General features: G+C 49.0%; 1 protein-coding gene across 1 annotated transcript in view; it reads left to right on the top strand.

The window, feature by feature from the left end:
• The window catches only part of ALK (ALK receptor tyrosine kinase), a 673357-nt gene that overhangs the window by 541011 nt on the left and 119337 nt on the right, over positions 1-13009 (top strand). The window contains exon 6 of the mRNA XM_059405373.1: positions 9568-9699. Coding sequence (XP_059261356.1) covers positions 9568-9699 — 132 coding nt within the window. The remainder of the gene's footprint in view (positions 1-9567; positions 9700-13009) is intronic.

The raw sequence follows: 13009 nt of genomic DNA, 5'->3' as shown, positions 1-13009 counted from the left end.
CCCCATGGCTCTCCCGATCCTCTGTGACCCTCCAAGCCACACTAGGCTTTGCTCTGTTTCTAGATCACAAGCATCCTCTCCATCCTCTCTCAGGAGCTTTAGTGGCTCCTCCTCCTCCAGAGCTTTTCTACGTGGCTGACTCTCTCATACCCTTCGGGGTCGGCTCAAATATCACCTCCCCAGAGAGAACTCACGCAGCCCACCTGTCAAACTAGAATCACCCACATTGTCCTCTAGTCACTACTCCTTACCCCAGTGCCAGGCTCCTAGTAGAAGCTCTGGACTTAGTTGTTCAATAAACAGAAGACAGAGGTGGGTGGCAGGGGGTTGTCTATGGTGTAACCTAAAGGAATTAGCAATTTCCAGAATGCAAGGAAATTCCACCTCGCCCCTTTCTTCTGCTCAAACTTGGTGATCTATTCTGCGCTCCTTCCCCACATATTCATTAGTGCTTACTATGTGCCAGGCACTCTCCAGGAGATCAAACAGGGAAGACAGACCCCCTGCCTCCAAGAATTTAGAATTTAGTGAGAGAAACTAACAATGTAGACATAATCGCCCAGTAGGGGAGGCGAATACACAGTTAAAGGTGTGGAGCGTTTACCAGCGTACCCCAGAGGGAGGCACACGTCTTTCTTCAAGGGAGAAGAACAAGCAGTTGGGGAAAGTGACATGTGAGTTAGGAGGAATTGCTCAGACAAAGAAGATGATTCTAGACAACAGACTGGAGTTACGCAGAGGTCATAGCCATGGCTGCCTGTTTAAGAACCCACAAGCCGTGGTGTTTAGCTCAAGATGTAAAGGAACATGGTGAAGCTGGAAATGTGGGCTGTGCCGGCTGGGCAAAGCCTCAACTTGGTTCGAATGCCATGGAAAGCAGCAAAGATGGAGGATTCTGACCTTAACGGAGCTGGGGTCAGAAAGTGAACTCCAGTGGTGGGGTGAGGCCAGAGTAAATCATGTTGAAAATTCATCATTGCCATTCTTTTTCATAGCTGGATTTGTTTGGATTTGTTTGGCAGGTTACTGTCGGGTTTGTTTCTATCATTGCGCTGTAGATGTTTGCCTCTACTGGGATGAGCGATCCCCAAAGGTGTTGTCTGACCCCAAGACTGGGACTGTTCAACCCCTTTGTTGACCTCTCCCCCGCACCCTCTATGGCCAATTCTCCCCACCTCCCTGGGATACTCTGTGAACTTAGCTCAAAAGAAGCCCACTTACTGTGTTACTGGTCCAGTTTCACTCGGTCCCCACAAAACCCCTGTGGACTAGACAGCAGCCACAACTTACACAAGGGAAAGGCCCTCTAAACTGTGTCAGAGTCTGCACTCCTAGCTAGTGAGGTGTTGGGCCTGCTAGAGGACAACAGAGACAGAATCTGGGTGTGAAGGGAACTCTGAGAACCCTGGACCGAGGAGGAAGTCTTCATGGTGAGAGAGTGGGTGGTGTCAGGAGACTCAGGATTCTTCCCAAGGGAGAAGGAACTAAATACCCATTTATGTCTCCAACACAAGAGGTTCTCCGACTTTAGCATCCCAGTTGTTGCCCAGGGAGCTTGTGGAAAATGCTGGTTCCAGAGTCTCACTCCTAGATATTCTGACTCTATAGGTCTGCAGTGAGGCCCAGGAAGTAAGATGGTTACCAAGCTCATATGACTTTGATGCAGTGGGCTAAGCCCATGGTAAACGTAAAAATGGCTGGCTGTAGAAGGTCTGCAAACAAGGAAACTGAGGCCCAGAGAAGCGATATGCCCACAAAGTCGGAGGCCTAGTGACAGATCCAGGCCCCCAACCAGCTCTCCTGACTCCCAGCACCATATTTCTTATCCATCCCACTGGGGCCCTCCATACCCAGGCCCTTTCCTCCCCAGTTTGCCTTTTGAGCAGGAACCCAAGATGCCAATTCTTTAACGAGGTTGTCCAGCTACAATTTACGAGGCCCGAAGCCCTCGGCAGGACTGTTCTCTGCCAGGCTTAACAGTTCCAGGTCTTCCAACACCCCCATTAACGTGAGCATGGGCGGAGGGGTGCTATTAGTCTGTGCACTCTGTCTGACTACACCCTCACCGTACCCCCATCCATTTTCACATCTCTGTGCTTCTTTCCCCTTGAGCACTTGATTCTCCTCGTCCTGGAAAACATGAAAGTTTCCACCGGCAGGTGGGAGCTGGGTGCCGCCTCCAGGCTCTAGCTATAGTCCCCCTCCTGACCTCCCCACCATCGGGAAGCCAGCCTCCTCCCTCTCCCCTTTAATTTAAAAGCAAGACCCCCCTTCTCGCTGACACAGCACTCAATTTTTCCCCCTTTAATGAGTGGCATCGGTTAGGCAAGAGCAAGCAGGTGGGAGAGGCCTGAAAGCTGATACAAATGTGCCTTTTTTAATGCCGCATAAATCACCTTAATTAAAAATTAATTAAGCGCCCTAAAATTTGACATTCATTTTAAAAAGAAATTTGAGTTAAGAGAGATGTGTCCATTTCAGAGCATCAAATCTCCAAGACATGACTGAAGGAGGAGAGCAGGTGTGGGTTTCTGTTTGGAATGCACAATTAGGGAAAAGGAGTCATTCCCGGAGAGCAAACCCACCAAGTCTCCCGTGGGGCAGAGGAGCGCCCCGTGTAACCTGACCCGGGGCCCATGTATCTCCTGTGCAGATCCAAACTCATTTCTACCACACCCACAGTGGAGATAAAAGGCCAGACAAATGGTGGCATGCTGTTTGTTGTTTCAGGAGAGATGTTCCAGGATGCCGATGACAGATGACCAAGACAGGAAAAGTCAACATGAGACAACCAAGGGAAGCTTGTAGGCAAGTGAGTGGCTCCGTAGAGAGACAGAGCAGGGCAGCAGGCTTCAGGAGAAAATCATTAAGGGTTCAATGTCAATAAAGATGGAACCAACTCTATCCAATCAACCTAGGAACATAGAGCCACCAACAGCCATTGCTGGCACCCTAGAATCAGGATGTTGAGGATGGAAGGGGTCTTGGTGGTTGGATTTGAGGTTATACATTCTTTACCAGGGGGCCCTGGAGAACCATGGAGGAACAGGACCCACCTAACACACATAGATCCTCCTGCACTCTGAGGAAGTAGTTCTCAACCCTATGAGAATCACCCATGAAGCTTCTAACATCACCAGAACCAAGGGCTTCTTCTCCAGAGAGACTAATTTCACTGATCCAACCAGAACATCCACAGTATTTCTAACTTCCCAAGTGACTCCCTTGGGCACTCAGGGAGCTGCTCCAGGAGGTAATGTCATCTGCCTCCTGGGAGAGGGATCACACCTGGGACCAGGTGACCAGGTGACCCGGTTCTGGGCCCTTCCCCTGCTATTGGCTAGCTGTTGAGACCTCAGGCAAGGCACCTCGCAAGTAACCAGTTGCGTTTTGTTGCGCCTTACTGTTTAAACAACATTTCTCACTACATTATTTAATCTCTCAAATTCCCCATCTTTTGATTAATCAGAAGGGGATCATAAAAAATGTTCTGCCCTTTGTTTATGAGATTCGAGCAAAGAAGAATTAGGAAGGCACATAGTAAGGTGTTCAAATGTTCCACAAAGGTAAGGAATCATGACAGTTTACTCCCCCAGTGCCTGAGATGTTGTTCTGGGAAGAAATGCCTTTTTGAAGGTAATGAATAAATTCCCAGAAGGGATGACCCTTATTAACAAAAGACCCTCAAGCACCAGCTCTCCCCAGAGTTGATCCTAACTCTTCACAATCTCTCTGTGACTAGGGCATTTGACATTTCAGCAGTTACCAGGTATCCCCGGCGCTGTGGCCGGAAGTGATTAGGAAGCGCCAGCAGGAAGCACCTTTCTCATGGTCTGGAGCTGGCTCTGACCATCCAGGGCCTCAGGTTATCCTACTGCACAAGCTGGGACATCCACTTCACTGCCACAGAGGGGATGCTGTTAGGAAACTCAGGCCCTTGATTAAAACTGTTCACCAAGGGTACTTTCCTCCTTGGAATTTATGGGCCCCATAAAGAGAAGAACTTGGGAAGACAGAGCGGTTGTTTTCTGTCGCGCCTCATTAGTTTTGAGTTTAGGCTGGCAGTAGAGATCAGAGTACCAGGCGTCCATCTAATTGAATCTCTCGCAGGCATAAAGTTCCCCTTGGTACAGGGGAGGAGGGGGTGCCAGGGAGTCTGGAAGTCTCCAGCCAGGGGAGGGAGGGAGGGAGAAGTTGGTAGAAGCAGGGCTGAAGGAGACAGCTTCTCTGGGTTGCAGCTGTGCAGCAGAAAGTTCCTGGGGATAAACTCTGCGACCTCCAGAGAGTAAAAGCAGCCCTCCCTTCCAGCTACTGGACCCCTCCTTTGTGGAGGTTTATGGTTGCAAGGGAGGGATACTGACTTCCTGCCCTTTTGAGTACCCGCAGCAACCACTCCTGAAAACCCCCATCACCCAGGGGGACCCCACAGACAGACAAAGTACAAAAGGCAGAGAACAAGGTGTCAAAGCCCTGGGCGAGCCATGTGAGCACTTCAAACCTTTGTAATCTCCACTATAAAAGAAAGGCAAGACACCGCCCACCCATGATATATCGTTTCACTTCAACTCTCTAATATTGGGGTGGAGAGATCTCTCTGGAGGACATTGTTGGAGACTCATGTGGACGAGATTTGATATTCTTCAAGTCTCTTACCGTTTGCAGAGGAAGACGGGCATACAAACAGCGAGTTATATATAACATGAAGCAGAATGTCCGCCATGTTCAAGCGAGAAGTCCAAGAGAAAGGACCGTTTGTGGAAGGGGGTGAATGGGGCCCTCCATGAAAATGCCGCAGAGGAGCTCGGGAAGTCTAGAGCCCATGGCTGCAAGCTGGGCAGTTGGCAGAAGCTGTTCCCAAATGCCGCGGCAGCCTTAGCAAGGGGAGGACAACCCTATGACAACTAAGAACGACCTACACATTGCCTACTGGCCCCACATGGAAGAAACTCTGGAAGCATAAAAGACAGTGATCACCAAGGAAGGTGTGGATAGTTCTGGATGACATACAAGTTTACAACTCCTACGTATCAAGATGCATTATAGGTAGAATGAAAATGCACATAGAATACTGGGGGAAATCTTCAAACATATAACCAGATGTCTCACGTCCTTATTAATAATCTTATACAGGGGCACCTGGGTGGCTCGGTGGGTTAGGCCTCTGCCTTCAGCTCAGGTCATGATCTCAGGGTCCTGGGATCAAGGCCTGCGTCAAGCTCTTTGCACGGCAGGGAGCCTGCTTCCCACTCTTTCTCTGCCTGCCTCTCTGCCTCCTTGTGATCTCTGTTGAATAAATGAAGAAAAATCTTTAAAAAAAAATTATCTTATACACTTCAACAGGAAAATGTGAAGAACCCAACAGATACACTGACAAAAGGAAGTGGGCAAGTCCCAAAAAGGGTAAAATAAAGCCAGTAATATGCAGGAAAATATCCAGCCTCACTAACTATCAAAAAAATACAAATAAAACAGCAGGGAAATACTTTGAGTTAAAAATAAAAACCATGATAATACTTGGGGTTGGCCAGGATGTAGTTAAGAGGGGTGTATGTGTGTGTGAACACAGCTGGTGAGAGTGGAAATTGGATTAACTTCTAGAAAGCAATTTGGCAATATGTATCAAGGGCCTTTAAAATGTTTATACTCTTTGATTCAGTAATTCCACTTCTGGGAATCTATCCTATGAAAATAATCTGAAATGCGGGCAAAGGTTTACGCTCAAAGATATTCTTCAAAGTGTTCTTCTAAACAGTCTAACAACACAGTCCTTGACTAATGTTTAGATAAACGATGGTACCGATCACAAAGGATCGTAGCCGTTCAAAAGTGTCCTTACGGGGAATTTTTTTTTTTTTTAATGGGGAATTTTTAAAGCCTGGAAAAACCTTGTGATATAACCTAATTATTTTAAGGCCTATATACATAAGATACAATTATACACACTTGGAAAGCGTCGGCCAAAAACATTATTGAGAAACCTACATTAAAAATGCTGGCCTCTGGGCGGTGGAATTCTGGGCATTGTTTTTGTTGCTTTGTACCCTGGTTTCAAACTTTTGACAGTAGACCTATATTTTTCAAATGAAGGAAAGCAAAGGAAACTAGGAGACATATTCAGGGAATGACAAGCAACTCTTCACGTGGCACGTATGTGCTCACAGTTCTACACGCAGTGAAACGGAAGGACTGATTGAAAGGTGTGAAGCCAGCATGACACGATTTGGGTCGGGAGGGACTTCACAGATTTTTTTTTTATTTCGCTCATGTTGTCTTCGGTAGCGCTGGGAGTGAGGGGAATAAGATCCTCATTATGTAATGGTCCCATAGAGGGCATAAGAAGAAAAGGTTTGGGAAATCACCAAGCAAGATCAAGGAGAATTTTTTTCTCATTATCCTAAATGTCCTTGCGCTGAAGGAGGGGCAGAGAGGACAGGCAGGGTGGCCAGCAGGCAGGACACAGCAGTCCGCCTTCAGGAGCCGCACCCAGCTGGGGGCCACATGCCTGGCACTGCCCTTCGCCCTCCCTTAGTTGGGACTCCCCCCTCGTAAGTGGGAATGACAGAGCCGCCCTGTCCTGGTGGTTATAAGGTTTGTGCACAAGTGGAGGAAGTGCCTGGCGCTGTGCTCGGCAGGGAGCTGGTGGGCGGTGTAGGACACCAGGTGTCCTTGCTGGGCCCCTGCTTCTGGGGACCAAGACTACAGCCATCCCCAGCCAGTCTGCCTCCGTCAGAGCTTCAGGGAGCACACCCCTCCTCCAGCTCTGCCAGGGTGGGGAGACTGCACTTTCTGGGGACTGGCACCAGTTCCCTAGAAGCACTGTGTTGCCCAGCTTTCGAGATGCCAGGACTCACAAGTCCTATGCAGGATTAAAGCATTAAAATGAATTTGGCATTTTACCCTTGAAAATGAGCATCGTGTCTCCTGTCGTTCCTTCTGTATTTTGATCCTGGGAGCTGAGTATTTGGAACTTGGAGGGATGGGGTGGCTTTCCGTGGTGAAGCCCCCTGCCCTTGGATGGGGAAGGGATTTGGAGGGAACATTGTCTCCAGCTGTCTCAAGATACGGGGATGGAGAGGGTGGCCTTTCTCCTTCTGTGTGGGAGGAAAGGCAGAGATGTCTAGCCCAGGGAACCACAAAACACAAAACAAACTAAGGAACAGAGTGGTCCATCTAAAGCCACACAGGGCCTCAGCTGACTGAGCCCATGGCTGCAGCTGGCATCAGTATTAGCTGGTGTATTCACCTCCTGGGCGTGCTATGACCGACCACCAGAAACCTAGTGGCTTAAAACAACACCCATTTATTCTCTTCTGGTTCTGAAGGGTGGAAGCCCAAAATCAGTTTCAGTGGCTCAAGGAGCAGGGCCGTCTCCTTCTGGAGGCTCCAAGGGAGAAAGAGTTGTCTCATCTTTTCCCACTTCGAGAAGCTACCTGTGTTCCAGATGCTTCTAGAAGCTGCCGGCTCCTGACACCTTCCTCACATTTCTCCAGACTTGCTCCCATGATCACATGTACAGCTTCTGTGACTCTCTTGCCACCTTCTTCGAAGAACCCTTGTGATCACACCTGGGTAATCGGATACTTTCCCCATCTAGAGACCTTTATCTTGGTCACATCACCAAGTCCCTTTGATCACATAAAGTAATATTCACAGGTTTTGGGGATTAGGATATGGATCTCTGGGGGTGGGGGGCATTACTCTAGGGGTTACTGCAGGCAGGTAACCTCATGTGCAGGCTTTTCACGAATGTTCCTGGAGCCAGGCCCCGATGAGGGCTGTGGGGACAACACACAGACACCCAACAATGTGGTGAAGAAGATGGGGCCATGCACACATGTTCTAGAACCAGAGGGCATGGAATCAACACCCAATGAGACTCGAGCAAAGGGCTGTCGGAGAGACAGAGCGAGATGAGACAAGAAAGGAAACTGAGCACAGAAGAGCACAGAAGACCTTGAAGAGCAGGTTGGAGAGTTGGGATGTGAGTCCCTGGAGGGCCTGTGATTCCCATGCCCGGCAGTTACAGAGAAGCCCCAGGGAGGCCAGGGACCCATCTGGCAATGGGGGCGACCATGTGGCACCCACTAACAAACTGAGCCTTACCTGAGCTGATCTGTGAAAGAGGCCCCGAGGCACTTCCAGCGCTCCCCTTCCATGAGATGGAGGGAGCAGCTTTACAGTCTGACGGGCTGGGTCTACACCCCTCTTACCAGCCTTAGGGAAGTCACTCCGCTGCCCTGACTCAGTTTCCCCACTTAGGAAAGGGGACTCTTAAGACTTGCCTAGCCTCTTCGCAGAGCCAGATGTGCTGAGGTGCGCAGCAGACTCTTGAAGTAAACAGCCTGGACTTGATGTTAGTTTCAGCAGGAACTGAAATGAACCAGAAAATCACGGCACTCCAGATAGTAAAGATGATCTAACCTGCGCAGTCCTGCCTCACAATCAGCTGGGAGGTTTTACTGAGATAAAATCTAATAAAAGGAAGTCTAATCTTACAGCCAGAATTGGAGAAGCCCACCCCTTATGTAAAGCTCAGAGAGGCTGTGGGACTCAGCCAAGTGGGGGGGTGAGGGGTGTCACCCTCTCACCCACCCAGCTGAGCATTGAGGGGGTGGGATCGGGATGTAGAGACTGCAAAGGCACCAGCCATCATGGGGAGAGAGCAAGAAAAGAGGACAGAGTAGAAGGCCACCAGATGTGGTGGTGAAACCAGGTGGGCCCTGCTCCACAGGAGCCAAAGTTTTCCCCCATCCCACAAAAACCAAGAGCTGGAGGGCAGGAGATACCCTCAGAAACACAAGCCAGACGCTTGCTAGGTGTCTCTAGGCAAAGGCCCCCATTTAGAAGGACAGCCTGGTGCAGGCCAACTTAAGCCTGGTTCTCTGGGGTGAAAGGTTAATTCACTATCATAACCCATTGTTCTCGATACAGAAATAATGGCTATAAATTGCTCCTTCTCCCTTCTGCCACTGGATAACGTGATTTATATGAGATTTATGATTTATATAAAAATTCCAGAATGGACTTGAGAAATATCATCAGAATCCCTCCTTTAATAGATGGGGAAAGAGAGGGCCAGACAGAGAAGGGATAGGGTCAGCCTCACTCAGTTGGTCCAACACTAGAAAGTGCTGCATGTTTCTAGCATTATTCCAGTGGTGAACCTGGGGTCAAGAATACATGGGAGATACACTGGGTGAGATACACAACAAATCTGACCCTGCAGGTAGAGCTGCCTGTGTGCAAATGAGACTTGACCCACAGGCTCTCCACCTGGCACACTGAAGCCAGGGGTTGAGGACCCCAGAGTGTTGAAGGAACGTGGACCAAACCTAGGGCCACTCTGCTAGTCACCATCACTAGAAAGTGAGGACCTCCCGGGGGGCTAGGGGATGGGGTGTAAAGGCTTTAACATCCTCTCAGCCTCCTGGTGTCGGCCCTGCATGTAACCAGATTGAGATGTGGGCATCCCAATGGGATGCAACAGGGTTGAGTGAAGCTGTCCCAGAGCCTTCCCATAGGGCCATCCAAACTAACCAAGGGCCTGTGTCTCTGTGTGCTCTCCAGGAACATCTCCAGGCTCCAAGATGGCCTTGCAGAGCTCCTTCACCTGCTGGAACGGGACCGTCCTCCAGCTCGGGCAGGCCTGCGACTTCCACCGGGACTGCGCCCAGGGTGAAGACGAGGGCCAGCTATGCAGTGAGTAGATGGGGCTTCCCTACCCTCCCCAGCCCACGCCTACAGCCCCCTGCCCACCTCACCCCAGGCACATGAGCTTGGACACCTTCCCTCACGTTCTGTGCTACTCGCGCCCTCTCAGTGGTGACTTCCAAAAGCTACATAGTCTTCAAGAGATGGAGCTGAGTTACGACCCAAATAAGATCTTGTAAGTTATGCTGGCAGCATCCTTGTGGCACAGAGGAGATGTGCAGCATAAAGCCTGACTCAGGAACATGACATTAGAAGCCCTCTGTACCCACACTCCCCTCCCTCTTCGGGCTTTCTCTTCCGCCGCCCACCTGGACCTCCCATCCGCTCAGGCTTCCATGTGCCCCAGCGCCAGGTGGGTCAGACCGCTTCTCTGTGGCTTTGCTCGTGCAGTACCCCTGGCCCAGAAGGCCCTTCCCTTCTCTGGTCACATCTGCTCTTCCAAGACTCACCTCTAGGGCACCTGGGTTGCTCAGTGGGCTAAGCATCTGCCTTTGGCTCAGGTCAGGATCTCAGGGTCCTGGGATCGAGTCCCGCATCGGGCTCCCCGACTCAACAAGGAGCCTGCTTCTCCCTCTCCCTATGCCCCACCCCCCCCCACCACCACTCATTCCCCCCCCCCCCCAAAGAAATAAAAAATAAAACCTTAAAAAAAAAAAAAAAAGACTCCCCTCCAGAATCAATCCTTCTGGGGAGGCTCTTCTGATCATTCCCACAAACATCTCCCCAACACGGACAGTCATTTCTCCTTCCTCTGCTCCCCTCCATGGGCTGCATCCATGCACCCCCCCCATACATCCATTATTTATCTGCTAACAGCTTTTTAGAACTATAATTCATATACCATTCAAGTCACCCATTTAAAGTACACACTTCAGTGTTTCTTCATCTGGCCACCATCACCACAATCTAATTTTAGGACATTTTTATCACTTCAAAGGTAACCCCGAGCCCTCTTTCCTCGTTTCTCTCCAATCTCAGCTAGCCCTAAGCAGCCCCTAATCTACTTTCTGTTTCTATAGATTTGCCTATTTGGGGCATTTCATATAAGCGGAATCACTCGGTTTGTATTCTTTTGTGGTTAACTTCTTTCACTGGCGTCATGTTTTCAAGGCCCATCCCTGTTTGTCCTGTGTAAGAACTCCCTTCCTTTTTACTGCCAAATACTGTTTCTTTGTACGGCTACTCATCTGTTCGTCAGCTGATGTCCATCTGCGTTGGTTCTACTTTCTGGCTATTATGAATTAGGCCGCTTTGAACATCCGGGTACACATTTTTAGATGGACAGATACTTTCATTTCTCTTGGGCATCTACCTAGGATTAAATTGCTGGGTCAGCTCTGCATTTAACACTTCTAAAAACTTCTAGGCTGTTTTCCAAAATACTTAGGCCATCTGACATTCCACCAGTAACGTATAACCCTTCTAATTTCTCTGCAACCCTGTCAGCACCCATTGCGATGTCCTTATTTGTGCCAGGCTAGCGGGTGTGCACCGTCCCATTTCACCGAGGTAGTTTCCATGTCTGTCTCCCTCTCTGTGGGCAAACTGAATCTGGTAGTGTCCCCCATACCAGTATCTCCTGGCACGGCATGGGGGTCACTAACTATTTGTTGATTGAACATGACTAAATGCGTTGGGAAATTTGGTCCCCGTAGACAAAAACCACTTGCTGAGGTCATCTGGGGACAGTTAGACTCCCAGGCTAGTGCGCACTCCACCTGAATCCGGTGTTCTTAGCAGTGGCCTGGCTCCGAGTATACACACGTGTACCAGGGGAACCACAAATACTTATAAAACCCACACATTATGAGCTAGAAAATGTACTAGAGCTTCCAGCAGAGATGAATAACACAGGCCCCGTCTTCAGAATGCTGAAAATCCAGCACAGGCACAGGGAGTAAGACCACAGAGTCGGAGTAGGGAGCGGATGTATGCCTGGGGCCCAGACACGGGAGCAAATGCCTCGCCTCCCAGATACACTGGCCCTAAGACACTGTGGCCTGCAAAAGGACTTTAAAAATTAATGGTATCCCTCACATCATCTGGAAGACAGATTTTTCCCTTGGGGGGATCCAAGGAATTATTTATTTTCTTTTAAATGAAGCAATAAGGAAAATCCATTTTTCAACTTGAAAACTTCCTTTTTATATAAAACTTCCTAATGAAGTTTTCTGGTCATGATGGAATTGTGGCTGTTTAGATAAAACTTAGTCAAGACTTGCAGGTAAGCCCTTTGTTTATCCCACACTGGTCCTGGCCTTTCTCACAAAGCTCTCATGATTCACTATGCATGTGAATCAAAATGAAGCCAGCCCACCCACGTTGCCCTGGGCAGGGGTCTGTGTGTGTCTCTCTAGTTATTGGCCCCTGCAGAATTTCCAGCAGTGCATCTGAGCTGTGTGATTTTGGTTTTCCCTTTTTAAAGGGAAAACCCACTTTGATACCCACTTCCCAGCTTGGGCACAGGTCAGGACAGCCATACCCTGATTTACAATTGGGTAAACGAAAGCACAGAGAAGGTAATTGATTTGTTCAGGGTCACACAGCATGTCAGAGACAGAACCATGATTAAAGCACTGAGCCTGTGGGATCCAGCCCATTACTGTGGGCTCAGGGCATTTTCTTACCTTTCTGGGCCCGCCATGAGTGGATTTCCAGGGCTAACTCCAAGCTTGAGGACAGCCTATCTCCTGTATGGAGGGCAACTTCCTAGGGCCCAGAGGTCTTTCCAGCCACACTTGAAAAGCTGCTCTGACCAGCTCTCAGAATGACAGCTCCACCCCGGAGGATCCCCCCACTGAGTTCTTTGCTACAGAAATCACTTGCTAGGAGGAGAAGTTCAATTCAGAAGGAGGGTTATTTCGATCTTTTTCTCCTCTGATCTTGGCAGTACTCTTAGCAAATATCCTTTTCCTTTTTAGCGTGCCCCATTCTGTGTGGCATCAATGCAGCTTTCCCTATCACATTGATTGATGTTGATTCCAGAAAGCATCCCCATAGAGAAGAAAAAAATGATAATGACGGCGATGATGATGATGATGATGATGATGACGATGATGGCTAACATTTATTGAACATTTTCTGTGTGCCAGGAACTGTCCAAATACTTGTCATGTATGAACTTATTTTGTCCTCAGAATAATCCTATGTGATGCTATTATACCCATCTTAGAGATGAGGAACCTCAAGTCCATGAAACTGTTAGCCAGTGGCTGAGCAGCAGCTCAGACCCAGTCTGAACCACTGTGAACCAGATTCATTTGTTATATGAGTTTCCAGTGGTTGGTTGTACCAAGCA

Source organism: Mustela nigripes, chromosome 7 (genome assembly GCF_022355385.1).
Source record: "Mustela nigripes isolate SB6536 chromosome 7, MUSNIG.SB6536, whole genome shotgun sequence".
Lineage (NCBI taxonomy): Eukaryota > Metazoa > Chordata > Mammalia > Carnivora > Mustelidae > Mustela > Mustela nigripes.
This window is presented reverse-complemented; position numbering and strand designations above follow the sequence as displayed.